Source organism: Cydia pomonella, chromosome 12 (assembly GCF_033807575.1).
Source record: "Cydia pomonella isolate Wapato2018A chromosome 12, ilCydPomo1, whole genome shotgun sequence".
Lineage (NCBI taxonomy): Eukaryota > Metazoa > Arthropoda > Insecta > Lepidoptera > Tortricidae > Cydia > Cydia pomonella.
Window position 1 is genome coordinate 18,282,175 of NC_084714.1, and position 14,428 is coordinate 18,296,602.

At 40.9% G+C, this 14,428-nt stretch overlaps 1 protein-coding gene across 9 annotated transcripts in view; it reads left to right on the forward strand.

The window, feature by feature from the left end:
• LOC133523760 (pre-mRNA-splicing factor ATP-dependent RNA helicase PRP16) overlaps window positions 1–14,117 on the forward strand; it is a 454,093-nt gene extending 439,976 nt beyond the window's left edge. For all 9 annotated transcript variants that reach the window (XM_061859482.1, XM_061859474.1, XM_061859476.1 and 6 more), the window contains 9 exons: window positions 577–727; window positions 1,399–1,496; window positions 1,926–2,153; window positions 2,725–2,896; window positions 5,793–5,934; window positions 11,318–11,478; window positions 11,732–11,886; window positions 12,639–12,724; window positions 13,338–14,117. In XM_061859482.1, coding sequence (XP_061715466.1) covers window positions 577–727; window positions 1,399–1,496; window positions 1,926–2,153; window positions 2,725–2,896; window positions 5,793–5,934; window positions 11,318–11,478; window positions 11,732–11,886; window positions 12,639–12,724; window positions 13,338–13,524 — 1,380 coding nt within the window. In that variant the 3' untranslated portion in view covers window positions 13,525–14,117. The remainder of the gene's footprint in view (window positions 1–576; window positions 728–1,398; window positions 1,497–1,925; window positions 2,154–2,724; window positions 2,897–5,792; window positions 5,935–11,317; window positions 11,479–11,731; window positions 11,887–12,638; window positions 12,725–13,337) is intronic.
• Window positions 14,118–14,428: the final 311 nt, after the last annotated feature.

Genomic DNA, 14,428 nt, shown 5'->3' on the forward strand with positions numbered 1-14,428 from the left:
CTAATTTCATTTAATTTCAATTGTAATAGTTACCCTGCATACATCAGCAACTAAACCGTAAACAATAGGTAGTTATATAGCTGTGGGATTTGTCCATTCAAATTTTAAACAGTATACAGAGTAATTGAGATAAAAAGTTAAAACCCGCGCGATCGCCATATCTCCCGCGCGCCATATTACCTATTTGTATCTTCGTATTGTATTGTTGTTGCAAAACGCCGTTTTGATAGCGATGATGCCATTATGGGGCGTAGTATTTAACCTTATTGATATAACAGTTTGCAAAAACTAGGTTTACCGAAAAAAAATAATTAAGAAATCATTTTAAGTGACTGGTTTAATTACTAATAACACACAAGTTTTAGGTACAAATACATTAAAAAATCAGATTATTTTTTTGTGGCGAAATTTTACATAAACTCATTTTTTCCTTCTCTTAGGCGTCAGAAATGCGAGGTTAAAATCTTTAGGATTCCTCGTGTTACACTACACCGTGTATAGTACCGATTCAGCACCACCAAGTCAGAGAAGAGCTAAATTACTGAATATTAAAATACCCATGTTTTCTTTGTACAGGTGTTGACGGAGCGCTTAGCTGACCTGGACAGCGCCCCTCCTCTGACAGTGTTGCCAATCTACTCTCAATTACCAGCAGACCTGCAGGCCAAGATCTTCCAGCGCGCGCCTCAAGGGTTAAGGAAATGTATCGTCGCTACCAATATCGCCGGTGAGTACTGTGCTCTAGACATTGTTCAGGACACTGCGGGTTCAACGGGCTTTTGAAGAATCGTAGCGCCACTTTACTCGTAGATCTTAACCTCCTAAGACCCTGAGTACAATTTTTTGTAGGTACTTATTCCAAAATCTATTTTGAACTTTTATTGTGTAACTAAGGATTCCAAATTCAAAAACAAAACAATTGCTTCTGGGTCTCAGGAGGTACCGCTGTCAAAAAATATTAATAGCAATCTAGAGGCCTTTTTGTAGTAACGTCATCGATTGGTTTAACAACCTTCGCTCGATAGAATAAAATCACGAACATAGGTCTAAACGAACCATTTTTTTTAACAATTTTGCACAAAAGCTATTAACATGAAAATTGCTTCTAAAAATGGGTTTTGATCAAATTCACCGATCATTTTTTTTTGTTCAAAATAGCTAAAAATTACAATTCAATAAAATTGATATGCACTATCCTGGGTACACACGGCCTACACATCGAGCTGCGTTAGGGCCCCTTTAAATACGACTAAGTAGCTTTCTGAATGAAACAGGCTGAAAAAAAAAAGTGTGTAAAAGCATGACTGACTACTTACGATTAAGTAACATTTAAAAAATACCTACATATTTCATTTCACCTCATGTCACATGTTTACAATATGTTTATTACAATTTCAGAAACCTCACTGACTGTAGACGGAATAATGTACGTCATCGATTGTGGTTACTGCAAGCTGAAAGTGTACAATCCAAGAATTGGTATGGACGCACTACAGGTACGTCTCGGTCTGAATTGTTGTCTAAATAAATAGTGTTTAGTTTTAAGTGTATAAAATTAATATATAGCCTCTAAGGTATTTGTAATATGGTTCTTATTGCGTGATTTAAATTTTAAATAAATAAATAAATAGCATCTTAAAAGTGATTTTCGACGCAACATGGATAAGTGTAGCATATGATGATGAATGATTTCTTCCATCTGTGTATACATATTCCGATGGCGGACAATATTTCGTTCTGTGTAATCCTCGTTATTTAATTTTTTCCCAGGTACACTAAACTCACAGTGTTATTGCCCTAAATTGTGTCATTTTATCATTAGTAAAAAAAAATTGAAAAAGTAAAAAGTAATGAATGAGTGAAAATTGTAAAGTAATGGAAATGGAAAACTGTTAATGTAAGGAATATACTCGTAATGTTATCAGATCTACCCAGTGAGCCAAGCCAACGCCCGGCAGCGCGCCGGGCGCGCGGGCCGCACGGGCCCCGGCCGCGCCTACTGCCTCTACACGCAGCGCCAGTACACGCACGAGCTGCTCGCCTCCACCGTGCCCGAGATACAGCGCACCAACCTGGCTAATACTGTGTTGCTGCTCAAATCGCTTGGAGTTGAGGATCTGCTTGCGTTCCACTTTATGGATCCGCCGCCACAGGTCAGTTACTCTATACACAACGCCAGCACACGCACGAGCTACTCGCCTCTTCCGTTCCTGAGATTTACTGCTAAAATCGCTGGGTGTGGGAGATCCATTGCCGTTACACTTCATAGATCCGCTGCTACAGGTAAAGCTATCGTCACTAAACACAAATAACTCATTTTAACAACACGCTTTCTAATCGTTCCTAGAATTAAGAAACTTGCCGCTGTTACTTTACTTATACAGGTTAGGTACAAAGCTTAATGCATTACACACAACGGCAGTAGGTTGTATACTACTTACTACCCTCATGAGCTCCTGAAATACCTACCAACTTGGTTCCCCTACAATACAATACAAATATTCATTTTTGCTCACCAATAACAAAAGAAACATTACTTACTAATTAAGCATTTGAAGTAAACTTTGGTACACAACAGGCAGTCTTATTGCTAAAGTAGTCGTATTTTGCTTAGTCCTACATACACTTTTTGGAGCCAACGCCACATGTAATATTTTTTTAAGTATTTTCTTAGCCTCAGCATAACTCGATCTCACAGGTAGTAAGTTACAATAATGTCCCCAGGACACAATCCTAAACTCGATGTACCAGCTGTGGATCCTGGGCGCGCTGGACGGCACGGGCGCGCTGACGCCGCTCGGGCGCCAGATGGCGGAGTTCCCGCTCGACCCGCCGCAGTGCAAGATGCTCATCGTGTCCGCGGACATGGGGTGCAGCGCGGAGGTGCTTATCGTAGGTAAGTGAATCAAGCTAATTTCTGAATAACAAACTTGATTCTTACAAAGCCAGACACGATATTTAATGTGGCTATCGCTATTGTATAAAACTTATGAATTATGAATTCAATAGACGGCATTTATATGTTTTTTTTTTAAGATTGGCAAATTATATGACAATCCAAGTGTTTTACCTCTTATCCATTTTGATTGTCACCGTACAGTGAAATAATGGAAAAGACAACAGCTTTATTTCTCTTGCTACGTTGGAATCCAAATGATTTGTATTTACTAGCAATGTAGTTGGATAAGAAAATGGCTAAAGCCTTATTGAGATAGTATATGGCTCAGAGGCCATCATTCAAATTTAGACAGGTGTAGATGTATATTAGAGATACTCAGTAAAAATCAGTAGCTTTTTTAACTTCTGATAAAAAAAGTTATTGATTGGAAATAGAGGCAAAGTCTAAGAAAAAAACCGTAAACCTAGTTTGATACCCGAAACAGATGACTCTGTACAACGCCTCATATTTTGTGGTCACTGAGTTGTCAAACATCAACTTGTGACAATACAGAGTTACCTACCGCATAATGTAGGTACGTAGACGTACGCCACCATGACGTTTAGCCTTCGAGCAACACCGACTTCCGACACGTCGTAAGGGACGACGAGGGGGTATTTTCATTTATTTCGACCAACTTAGGATCATATTACATTTAACTTATTATATTACATTTAACTTATCATATTTTAACCTATTCTGGAGAGGCTTGGACACCAGTACGTGAATCATATGACAGTGATTCAGGCACTGGCAGTCAAATCTCTCCGCAAACGCTCTCAAGATGCCGTTGGAACTAGCCCGCACCCTGCGCACCAGGGATGTGCAGCGTTTCCTCATTGTAGTGTAGAAACAGTCTACTCTGGCCTCCGCGAACATCCCCGACGCACTACAAAACCGAGGTAGTCCCATCAGCACCCTGAAAGCGTTGTTATACTGTATACGAAGAGCGTTGTACTGTTTTTGCGTATAGCACGCCCACAGACTAGAAGTGTAAAAGGTTGTACAGAATGCTCTAAAAAGAGTCTTTTTCACCTCAATTGAGAAACTAACAAATCTGCGGGCCACCATATTCGCTCTAACACACAACGCTCTCCGTTCCCTTTCAATGTCAGCATCGTCTTTCAAGTCAGAGGTTACTACATGCCCAAGGTATTTGAATTGGTTCACCCTATTCAGTGGAGTTCCGTTTAGCTTAATAGGTGGTACTGGTGGCAGTTCTTTACCTCTAACTTGAAAGACCATGCATTCACTCTTCTTGACATTATACGTCAAACCATGACTGAGTGCATATTTCTCCGGATCCCTTTGTTTGACATAATTATTGAAAGTCATAATGTAATGATAGTCATATTATCATTAGTCATAACTCTGAAACCGTTAACTTTTCAGGAATTTCCTTAGATTATCCTATAGATAGGTTAGGTTAGGTTAGGTTTGTTTTATGGCAATCCTGAAAAGTTACGCGTTTCTGAGAAAAACCAAATTATGACTAACGAAAATGCGGACAAACAATACATTATGACTTAAAACTTTATGGGAAACAATAGAGACCCCATATTTCTCACATGTATTTATTAGCTTCGCCAGACCACAAGGAGAGGCACTCAGCAGCACCATATCGTCTGCATAGCTAATATTATTCAGACAAGTATCGCCAATGTGGCATCCAATAGTAGTGCTGCTGAGCTCCTCTAAAAGTTCATTGATATACAGGTTGAAGAGCTTGGGCGAGGTCACTCCTCCCTGTCTCACCCCACACTCCAACCTGTATGGCTCCGAATAAGCGTTCGACCATCGTACTACATTCCTCTGGTTAAGGTACCAGTATTTAAATATTCTACGCAGCTCAACCGGCATTTTCGTGTTCTTTAACTTCCGCCAGAGGACATCGTAGTTGACGAGGTCAAACGCCTTCGATAAGTCGAGAAAGCATGCATAAATACACGTGCCTCTCTCTGTGTAGTGCTTGACAGTTTCCTTAAGACACAATATGGCAGTTTCCGTAGAGAGTCCAGGCCTGAAGCCGAATTGATTTTGGTGTATATCAAGGTAATTGTCCAATTGTGTACTAAGCAAACTGTCCAGCACTTTAGCTACCACTGTCGCTAGCGAGATCGGTCTGTAATTGGTTTTATCACTTACATCACCACCCTTATCCTTGACAATTGGTACTACCACAGTCCTCATCATTGCCTCCGGTAAGTACGCGTGACTAATGCAGAGGTTGTACAACAGAGCGAGCACCCTCGGCAAGTGAGGGCCTGCATACCTCAGGTGTTCAATACTGAGGCCATCGTGACCAGGAGATTTTCCACGTGCCATAGATTTTAAACCGCGATAACATCTTTCGCTGTAAATCTAATTTTGATCTCCTGTTCACTCAACTCCTCCTCCAGTAATGAACACTTCAGCCTTAAGGGTGACGCCACAGTAAATTGGTTTTGAAATAAACTGGCTATACACCTATGATCACTTATATAAATATAGAGCCTACAGAAATTTTTCTGCCATTTTTTGCGGGGGGAAACGTGCACACAGTCGCACTTCTCACTACATACAAAATCCAATCTGTAATGACGACACAAATACATAGAAAATGACACGCGTCAAAGAAAAATCTTGCACACCTCGATCTCTTTTTGTGTACGAACGAGTCACAACATGCACCGCCATAGGCACAGTTGTACCTATGCTTTGGCAGAGGGGAAATAGTATGAATGCCGTCTCCCTTCCCTGCGAAGCGTTTAGCTGTCGAATTCGAATAACAAAACTGTCCTTGACTTCACACATCTTACTCAATCAATGTACGCTTGTGAATTCACAAGTAATAACCTGTGGTCTTGTTTCCCAGTGTCAATGTTATCGGTACCATCCGTGTTCTACCGACCACAAGGCCGAGAGGAGGAAGCCGACGCCGTCAAAGAGAAGTTCCAAGTGCCCGAATCCGATCATCTGACGCTGCTTCATTTATACAACCAATGGAAATCTAACAAGTAAGCTATTACATACAATATCGATTTTTGTTCCGATGTTTTTAAACTTTACAGAGCCAGCGACTCGAATTGTCAGCCTATTTCAGATCGGCTTGACTCCTTGACGCTGCGTAGAGATGTAGCCTCGCCTCTGCATTTTCTATCGCATGTATAACGGGGAGTGCTCCGAGGAATTGTTCGGATTATCCCTGCCACTTCCTTCCGCCATCGCTCTACGCGACCACATTTCCATCCTCACCACTTAGATGGTGGGTAGCCCTCAACTGTGCGTTTCTCCAGAAACTTTCTGCCTCGTACAGCAAAACCTTCAAACCTTCAAGAATAGAGCCTACTCCCTTCTTAAATACCGGCAAAGCACTTGCAACCTCTCTGGTGTTGCAGGTGTCCATACTTGCAACCTCTCTGGTGTTGCAGGTGTCCATGGACGACGGTAATTACTTCAGCATCAGGCGATTCGGCTTCTGGTTTCTTTCCTATATCACAAAAAACAATGCTCAAATACTAGCATTTCTAATCAAAAAAGCTCAGAAAAGTTCCTAGTAAAGCACCAGTTGGAATCGGCATCAGTCGCGGTGTGCGGGCGGTACGAACAACACCTTAACGTAAACCTAACCTTAAAACGCGTGCGAAATGCCGCAAATCAACTGTGAGACATTCAAAAACATAATTAATATTGCACTTAAACCAATAGAACAAAAAATTTGTGATATTTTTCAAAAAATCGACGTTATTAACAGTGAATTAAGTGACTTAAAATCCAGTATTCTTACGAGGCAGACCGAGGGATCAGCCAAAGTGTGTAACAAAAGCGAAATTATCACTGCATCCGTCCCAACAACACCAAACAATGTGTCAACACCGAATAGCCGTCCCGCTCCCGCATCCACACATGCACCACCGCGACCGCGCCGACCAACAGCTGCGCAAGCGAGAGAGAGAATAGCCGAGCAGGCTAAAAAGCCGATAAGAGCGAAGCGCAATGATCTACTAGTGAAACAAGACCCGCAACTAACTATGGCCGCCAAGATAATTACGACTACCGTAAATAATGACACGGTTAAATTAAAAGCTGATAAGCTGCCGAAACAAACCATCGATCTGAAAGATACTTCGACAGTAATTACGAACGCAGTGCCGTGTTCCGATGAATCAGCTAATGATGATTTCAAGCTTGTCATAAACCGCAATAACCGCCGAAAAATTCGAAAATCCAACATCTTGATAAAGGGATCAGCAACGGATTTGTCAATAAAAGGTGTTGTGGTTTACAAATATCTACATGGATGTTATTTTAAAAAAAGATACAACACCTGAGAGTCTAAAAAAGCATTTAGACAGCATTCACCATGGTGCCCCCTATACTGTAGAAAGAATACAATCTAAGCGAGAGACTTATAATTCATTTAAAATAGGTATTCCCATAGCTATATACAATAGTTTCCTCATGGCGTCGGCCTGGCCAGTAAACAGCAGCATCTCCGAGTGGCGGCCCTTTCTCCACCCCAGGGAGACCCAGTCTCCCGCCGATGACGCCACCCCCGATCAAAACAAAAAATAGAAAACGATTGGTAAATGTATTCCATTTAAACATTAATCGGTTAGCCAATAAAACTTGCAAATTAGAGAGCGAACTCCAACTTTTAGAGGAAATAGATGTTTTGTGTCTAACGGAACACTGGCTCGAGCCAAATCAAATACGCTCAGTAAATATACTTAACTACCAACTTCGAGCTCACTACTGCCGACCCTCGCGGATGGGTGGAGGTGTCTGCATATTCGCTGGCGCTGACATTCTGACCGTGGAACGCAAGGAAGTCACCGACCTCTCCGTCGAGATGCAGTTCGAAGCGTGTGCAGCTGAGTGCATCGGCCTTGACCTAATTATTGTATGTATATATAGACCGCCCGGTGGCGATATCACATTATTTTTAAATAAGTTGAATCAATTATTGGATTTTATTGCTATTCAAAATAACAATGTAATTATAGTAGGTGACATTAATATTGACATATTGACAACATGTAATAGTACTAATCAGTTGCTAGACAAAATTAAATCTTATGGATTTAGAAACCTTGTAAACAAACCGACCAGGATAACGAATACCTCTAGAAGATGTATTGACCATGCATACTCGAACATACGTAAGTCCGATATAAATAAAATTAACTGTATCGAATTGAATCTATCCGATCATTTATCATTAATCATTGGTATTCATATAAATCACCGATTACAATCTAAATGCCATGTTTTAAAACGAAAGTTTTCACTTTCTTATAAACAGGACTTCACTCGTAGTCAAAATTTCCAAAATTGGGATGAAATCTTGAGTAAAAGCAATTGCCCAAATGAGAAAACAAAATCTGTTATTAATGTGTTAAAGCATTACTTTGATGTACATTTTCCTGTTAGGTATCATCCTATCAAAAACTCCGACGATGTCTGGGTCAATGACACCGTGAAAAAACAAAGAAACATTATTAAAAAACTTAAAGTAAAACTAAGTCAAAACCCAAATGACACTGTGGCGCGTTCGAAGCTTCATACGTTAGAACTTTCCTACTGGTCCCTTCTAAAAAAAGTACGAAAGAATCACATAAACAGCCAAATATCAAACAGCGGTCATGATATGTCGCGTAGTATATGGCGAATTGTATCAAATGAAACATGCAGAGGTAAAAATAACAAGAACCGAGCGATCGACATTCTTGTTAGCAGGGCCGCGGGCGACTGTCAGGACGCCCGAGCCGCCGCCTCCGCCGCCTTGTTAAATAAGTGATTTGTTAGACCTGTACCCCAAAAGCATAAAATTGTTGTAGTAATTCACCGAATCGCATTTCACCTCGATCTCATATTTAATTTTCGCATTGTGTCTCAATAGTTTTTTTTTTCTAGTGGCTATAAGTTTTAGTCGCATTTCACCTCGACCGTGCATTTAAACATCGCGTTGTGACTCAATCGTTTATTACTTTAGTCGCATTTCACCTCGATCGTGTATTGTATTGGCGACGTGATTCAACGCAACGTCAACGTCACATAGATAAAATTTTAATGAGTTTGATAGCACTTGAGGCTTAATCCTACAAGTACAAAACGTGTTTAAAAAAACACTTAATTTTAGTGCAAGCATCAAATTAACGTATCAAGTTAAATAGAGTCCCAAACAAACGTCGATCGCGGCGAAATGCCTCTTCGGTAACATACTACACGAAAAATTAAATACTACAAATTAATTATACTAATGTCAAAGGCTACAGGAAAAAGTGCGTCAAGTAGAAAAATCCAGTGATATCTTTTTCATTCAAGGTGAAATGCGATTCGGTGAATTACTACAAGAATTTTATGCTTTTGGGGTACAGGTCTAACAAATCAAATAAGTACTATGTCGACGCAAATGTAAACAATGCGAGACCTAAAAATATCTACAGAGTTACTTAGACAATACTCCCCTACCTCTTATCTTTACCCCATTTACCCTAAGTGAATTGATAAAAGTATGCCAACAAATAAAACGTAAGACATCTAAAGACATAAACGACATGTCTACGCATATCTTGGATTGTTTGCCTCCTTGTGTTATATCCCTTCTCCTATCACTATTCAACGAATGCGTTAGTGTCGGTATATATCCCGAAATTCTAAAATTAATAAAGGTTATGCCAATTTATAAGGGAAAGGGTTAACTGCATTTACCCAAGTCTTACAGACCCATCTCACTTGTACCTGTTATCTCAAAGGTTTTTGAAAGACTACTCAGTAATAGACTTATGGAACATTTTACTCACAATAAATTACTAAACAGTAAGCAGTATGCCTATCAGCCGGGCCGGTCGACTACTGATGCCGCTCGTGATGTCGTGGGGCGAGTGCGGGCACACCTTGAGGGCTCGCGGCATATCGCTGCTATATTCTGTGACTTGTCGCGCGCCTTCGAGATGATAGATCACTCGCTCCTCCTCAGTAAGCTCTCTTACTACGGGGTCACCGGTACCTTCCTCGATATAATAACATCATTTTTAGATGAGCGTAAACAATGTACGTACGTACTTAACTCGAAGTCTGAAATGGAGTCAATAGGTAGCTGCGCCAGGCCTCAGGGGTCTGTGTGTGGAAATAGCCTATTCTTGGTCCTAGTAAATGATATCACGACAGCTTGCCAAGGTCAAGAGTATGTTATGTTCGCCGACGACACCTGTGTTATTGTCCATGCAGATGATTATGATGGCTTAAAATCAAAGATCTGTCACGTCATTAATCAACTTGTGAAATGGTTTTCTTCCAACGGCATGCTTTTAAATCTAGAAAAAACTAATATTGTCCATTTCCAGTCAAAAAAGTCAAATAAGCCCAATCTGGATATTATATTAAATAACACCCCAATTCCACAAGTCGAAACGGCTAAGTACCTAGGCTTCCATATTGACGCCGGCCTAAAGTGGGCCCCACACATACAGGCAACTTGTGACAAATTAGCCGCAGCGTGTTTCGCACTGTCCAGGATAGCACCCAGTTTATCTATAGAGAACATAAAAACTGCTTACTATGGTTATTTCCACTCGATTCTTACGCAGGGTGTAGATCTCTGGTGCACAGCGGCAGATCGCGACACAGTGTTTAAAATGCAGAAACGAGCCCTGCGTATAATCGATGGAAAACCTTTTGACCATCCTGCTCAGTCGTTGTTTAAAAAACATAAAATCTTAACGTTACCGTCTATATACATATTGACTGTGTGCATGCATGTAAGGTCAAATATACATAATTATAAATCTAGCGCAAAACTTTGCAACACCGCGGCGCGAAGGCGACCACGGTTGCAAATCCCAAAGCAACGACTCGCTAAGTCTCGACGATCGCTTGATGTCATGGGACCAATTGCCTACAATTCCGTACCTAATGCCATCAAAGACTCTGCCAGCGATGCGATATTCAAAAAGAAGCTTAAATCCCTTCTAATAGATCAGGCATACTATCGTATTGCCGACTTTATGAGTGCGCCGGTGCGAAATTGACCCAGCAGCGTTTGGAAAACAGGTTTTTAGTACCTAACCTACCTACAAATGTTACTGTTTCCTTGTTTTGTTACTTATATATAATGATAAGGACATAGATAAGTACTCAATACAATAGTTTTTAGATTTATGACGTGTAAAATGTACTATGTTTATATTTACCAATAAAGTCTGTATTCTGTATTCTGCATGAATTATTGATTCGTACCTACATTGTGTTAACCCTTGGAGTGGTAGGCCGTCGACTCCTAACCGATTATGTCATTTAAATTTTAAATTTAATTAATTGAAATAAAATCTAAATTCCAATAACTCATAAACGACATATGCCACTTGAAGAGTTAATGAAATTAACCTTGTGTTGCAGTTACTCAAGTTCCTGGTGCACGGAACACTTCGTTCACGCCAAGGCGATGCGTAAAGTGCGCGAAGTTCGACAACAGCTCAAAGACATCATGCAAGCACAGAGGCTCCCTCTTGAGTCGTGCGGCACAGACTGGGATACTGTGCGGAAATGTATCTGTTCTGGTGAGTTATTAGAGTTATTATAATAGTGTGCGAAGTTCAACAGCTCCAAGACATCATGCAAGCGCAGAGGCTCCCTCTAGAATTGTGCGACACAGACTGGGACACTGTCGCAAATGTCTCTGTTCTGGTGAGTTATTGGTGTTATTACAATAGCGTGCGGAGTTTGACGTTTTTTACCACTTTGGTATTCTATGCTAAATTCCAATGCCTAAATTCTGAACAAATATTTGTAACCCTTTCCTATTTTCCACAGCGTACTTCCAGCAAGCGGCGCGCCTGAAGGGCATCGGCGAGTACGTGAACAGCCGCACCGGCATGCCGTGCCACCTGCACCCCACGTCCGCGCTGTTCGGGCTGGGCGACTCGCCCGACTACGTCGTCTACCACGAGCTCATGATGACCAGCAAGGTTGGTACTTACACACCTACACTACATATATGTCCCATAGGAGCGATACTTTACCTAGCACTTATTATGAAAGTTTAGCGTGGTCTGACTCTGACGACTCTTTATTACTACACGCAACCTGCTCCTCACATCGACGCTTTTCGGGTTCAGTGACTCGCTTGATTAGGTATGTCGTCAACCACGAGTAAAATTGCTTACATTAGATCATCGTCAACCTTTTGTATTTGTGTGGGTTATTAGAATACGCTGCACTTTTTTGCAATAAACACTCCTTCGGTTTTACCTAAGTTGCCCCATAGCAACAAGCGATGCCTTGAAACTGAAGCTACATAACCGTGATAAGAACTATATTTGTATCCACTAGTATGTAATTTACGTTGGTTAGAAATGTCTGGATGAGTAAGTAGATGACTCTTGAACTGTAACTGTTAATCAAAATTGTTTGTGACAAAAAAATTATGAAGGTTGTTTTTTAATTACCGGTAATATTTAGCGACATGAGTACCTATATACTTAGAACACATACTGAGCAACTTTTACCATAGTACCGACCCCCAATTCACGAAAAATGGGAGGTGTTTTCTATGTGAGAGCCATTTTTTTCGCAATCTCTAGGTTGCTCCCATTGTAAAAGATGCTCAGCATGACATATATATTCGCATAGCAAAATATTTCCGATAATTAAAAAATGTCTTGTATTTGATGTTATGATCGTGTACCTACTATACTAATATGACTTGTAATGTTGGCAGGAGTACATGCACTGCGTGACGGCGGTGGACGGGCGCTGGCTGGCGGAGCTGGGCCCGATGTTCTTCTCCGTCAAGGAGACCGGCAAGTGAGTACCGCTCACTACAGTAGTAATGTTGGCAGGAGTACATGCACTGCAAGGAGACCGGCAAGTGAGTACCGCTCACTACAGTAGTAATGTTGGCAGGAGTACATGCACTGCAAGGAGACCGGCAAGTGAGTACCGCTCACTACAGTAGTAATGTTGGCAGGAGTACATGCACTGCAAGGAGACCGGCAAGTGAGTACCGCTCACTACAGTAGTAATGTTGGCAGGAGTACATGCACTGCAAGGAGACCGGCAAGTGAGTACCGCTCACTACAGTAGTAATGTTGGCAGGAGTACATGCACTGCAAGGAGACCGGCAAGTGAGTACCACTCACTACAGTAGTAATGTTGGCAGGAGTACAGGCACTGCAAGGAGACCGGCAAGTGAGTACCGCTTACTACAGTAGTAATGTTGGCAGGAGTACATGCACTGCAAGGAGACCGGCAAGTGAGCACCGCTCACTACAGTAGTAATGTTGGCAGGAGTACATGCACTGCGTGACGGCGGTGGACGGGCGCTTCTTTTAAATTATACTTAATTTGATGCAGCAAATCTTTTAAACTTTTACAGTTTTAGTTATTTGACTCTTATTTTATTTTATCTTTATTTCAGATCAAACCGCGACAAACGCAAAGAAGCCGCAGTACACCTCCAACGCATGGAGGAGGAGATGAAAGCCGCCGAGCTCAAGATGGCCGAGGACAGGAAGCTGAAGGACCAAGACGTCCCCATCAAGCAGGAGATCGCCACGCCGGGATTAAGCACGCCGAGGCGCACGCCCGCGAGATTCGGTATCTAGGTTAGACAATACAAGGAAAAGTTTCTGGCGAACATTTTATTTTAAAAAACGCGTTTATACCCGACTGTACATTAAATCCTTGACTCGACTAATCTGTTTCTTTTATGCATAGAGAATAAAAGCTTTTGTTTCTTTTATGCAGATCCGCCAAAGTAACAATTACATTAAATCCTTGACTCGACTAATCTGTTTATTTTATGCAGAGAGAATAAAAGCTTTTGTTTCTTTTATGCAGATCCGCCAAAGTAACAATGTCATTTAAAAAGCAACTATCGTGATAGTATTAAGGTTCAAATTTATGTAACAGCTCATACGGAGAACAATTAGCAACGCGCATGCAGATATTTTTTTTGGGGATAACAAAGCGTGTTATCTCCGAATGTGCCGTTTCATGAATTTGAACCATATAAATAGAATGGTAAAATTGCTTCTTAAACGGGCTTGTTCCCGTTCACTTATGACGAGGTTATTAGCAAAGGAAACAATACTTTCTGTCTAACAGATTAGGGGTTTGAGCTCAAAAAATCATCTCAGAAAATTCCAACTATAACCGACGTGTCTTATTTGTTCCATCTTGTGGTTGAAGATAATTTTTATTAAATCCAAGTCCAAGAGGACTTCAAGGAGCAGACGTCAAGACTTATAATTGTTAACATCTTCGCTGTACCAATTAGTGTAACTCGTTATTAAGCATACTTTGCATGGAGTCTTTCGACCCCATACCGCAGTGAAGCTGTTAACAAAGCTTGTATTTCTTTGGTTATTGTATTTACTCCCCATATTATGAACTCTTCTTTAAATCGTCTAACAATGTTTGCTCAGATCATACCTACTTTTGACAAATCTTATCTTTTGACTTTATCTATGTTACATTAAGTTAGATAGATAGATAGATAGATACATT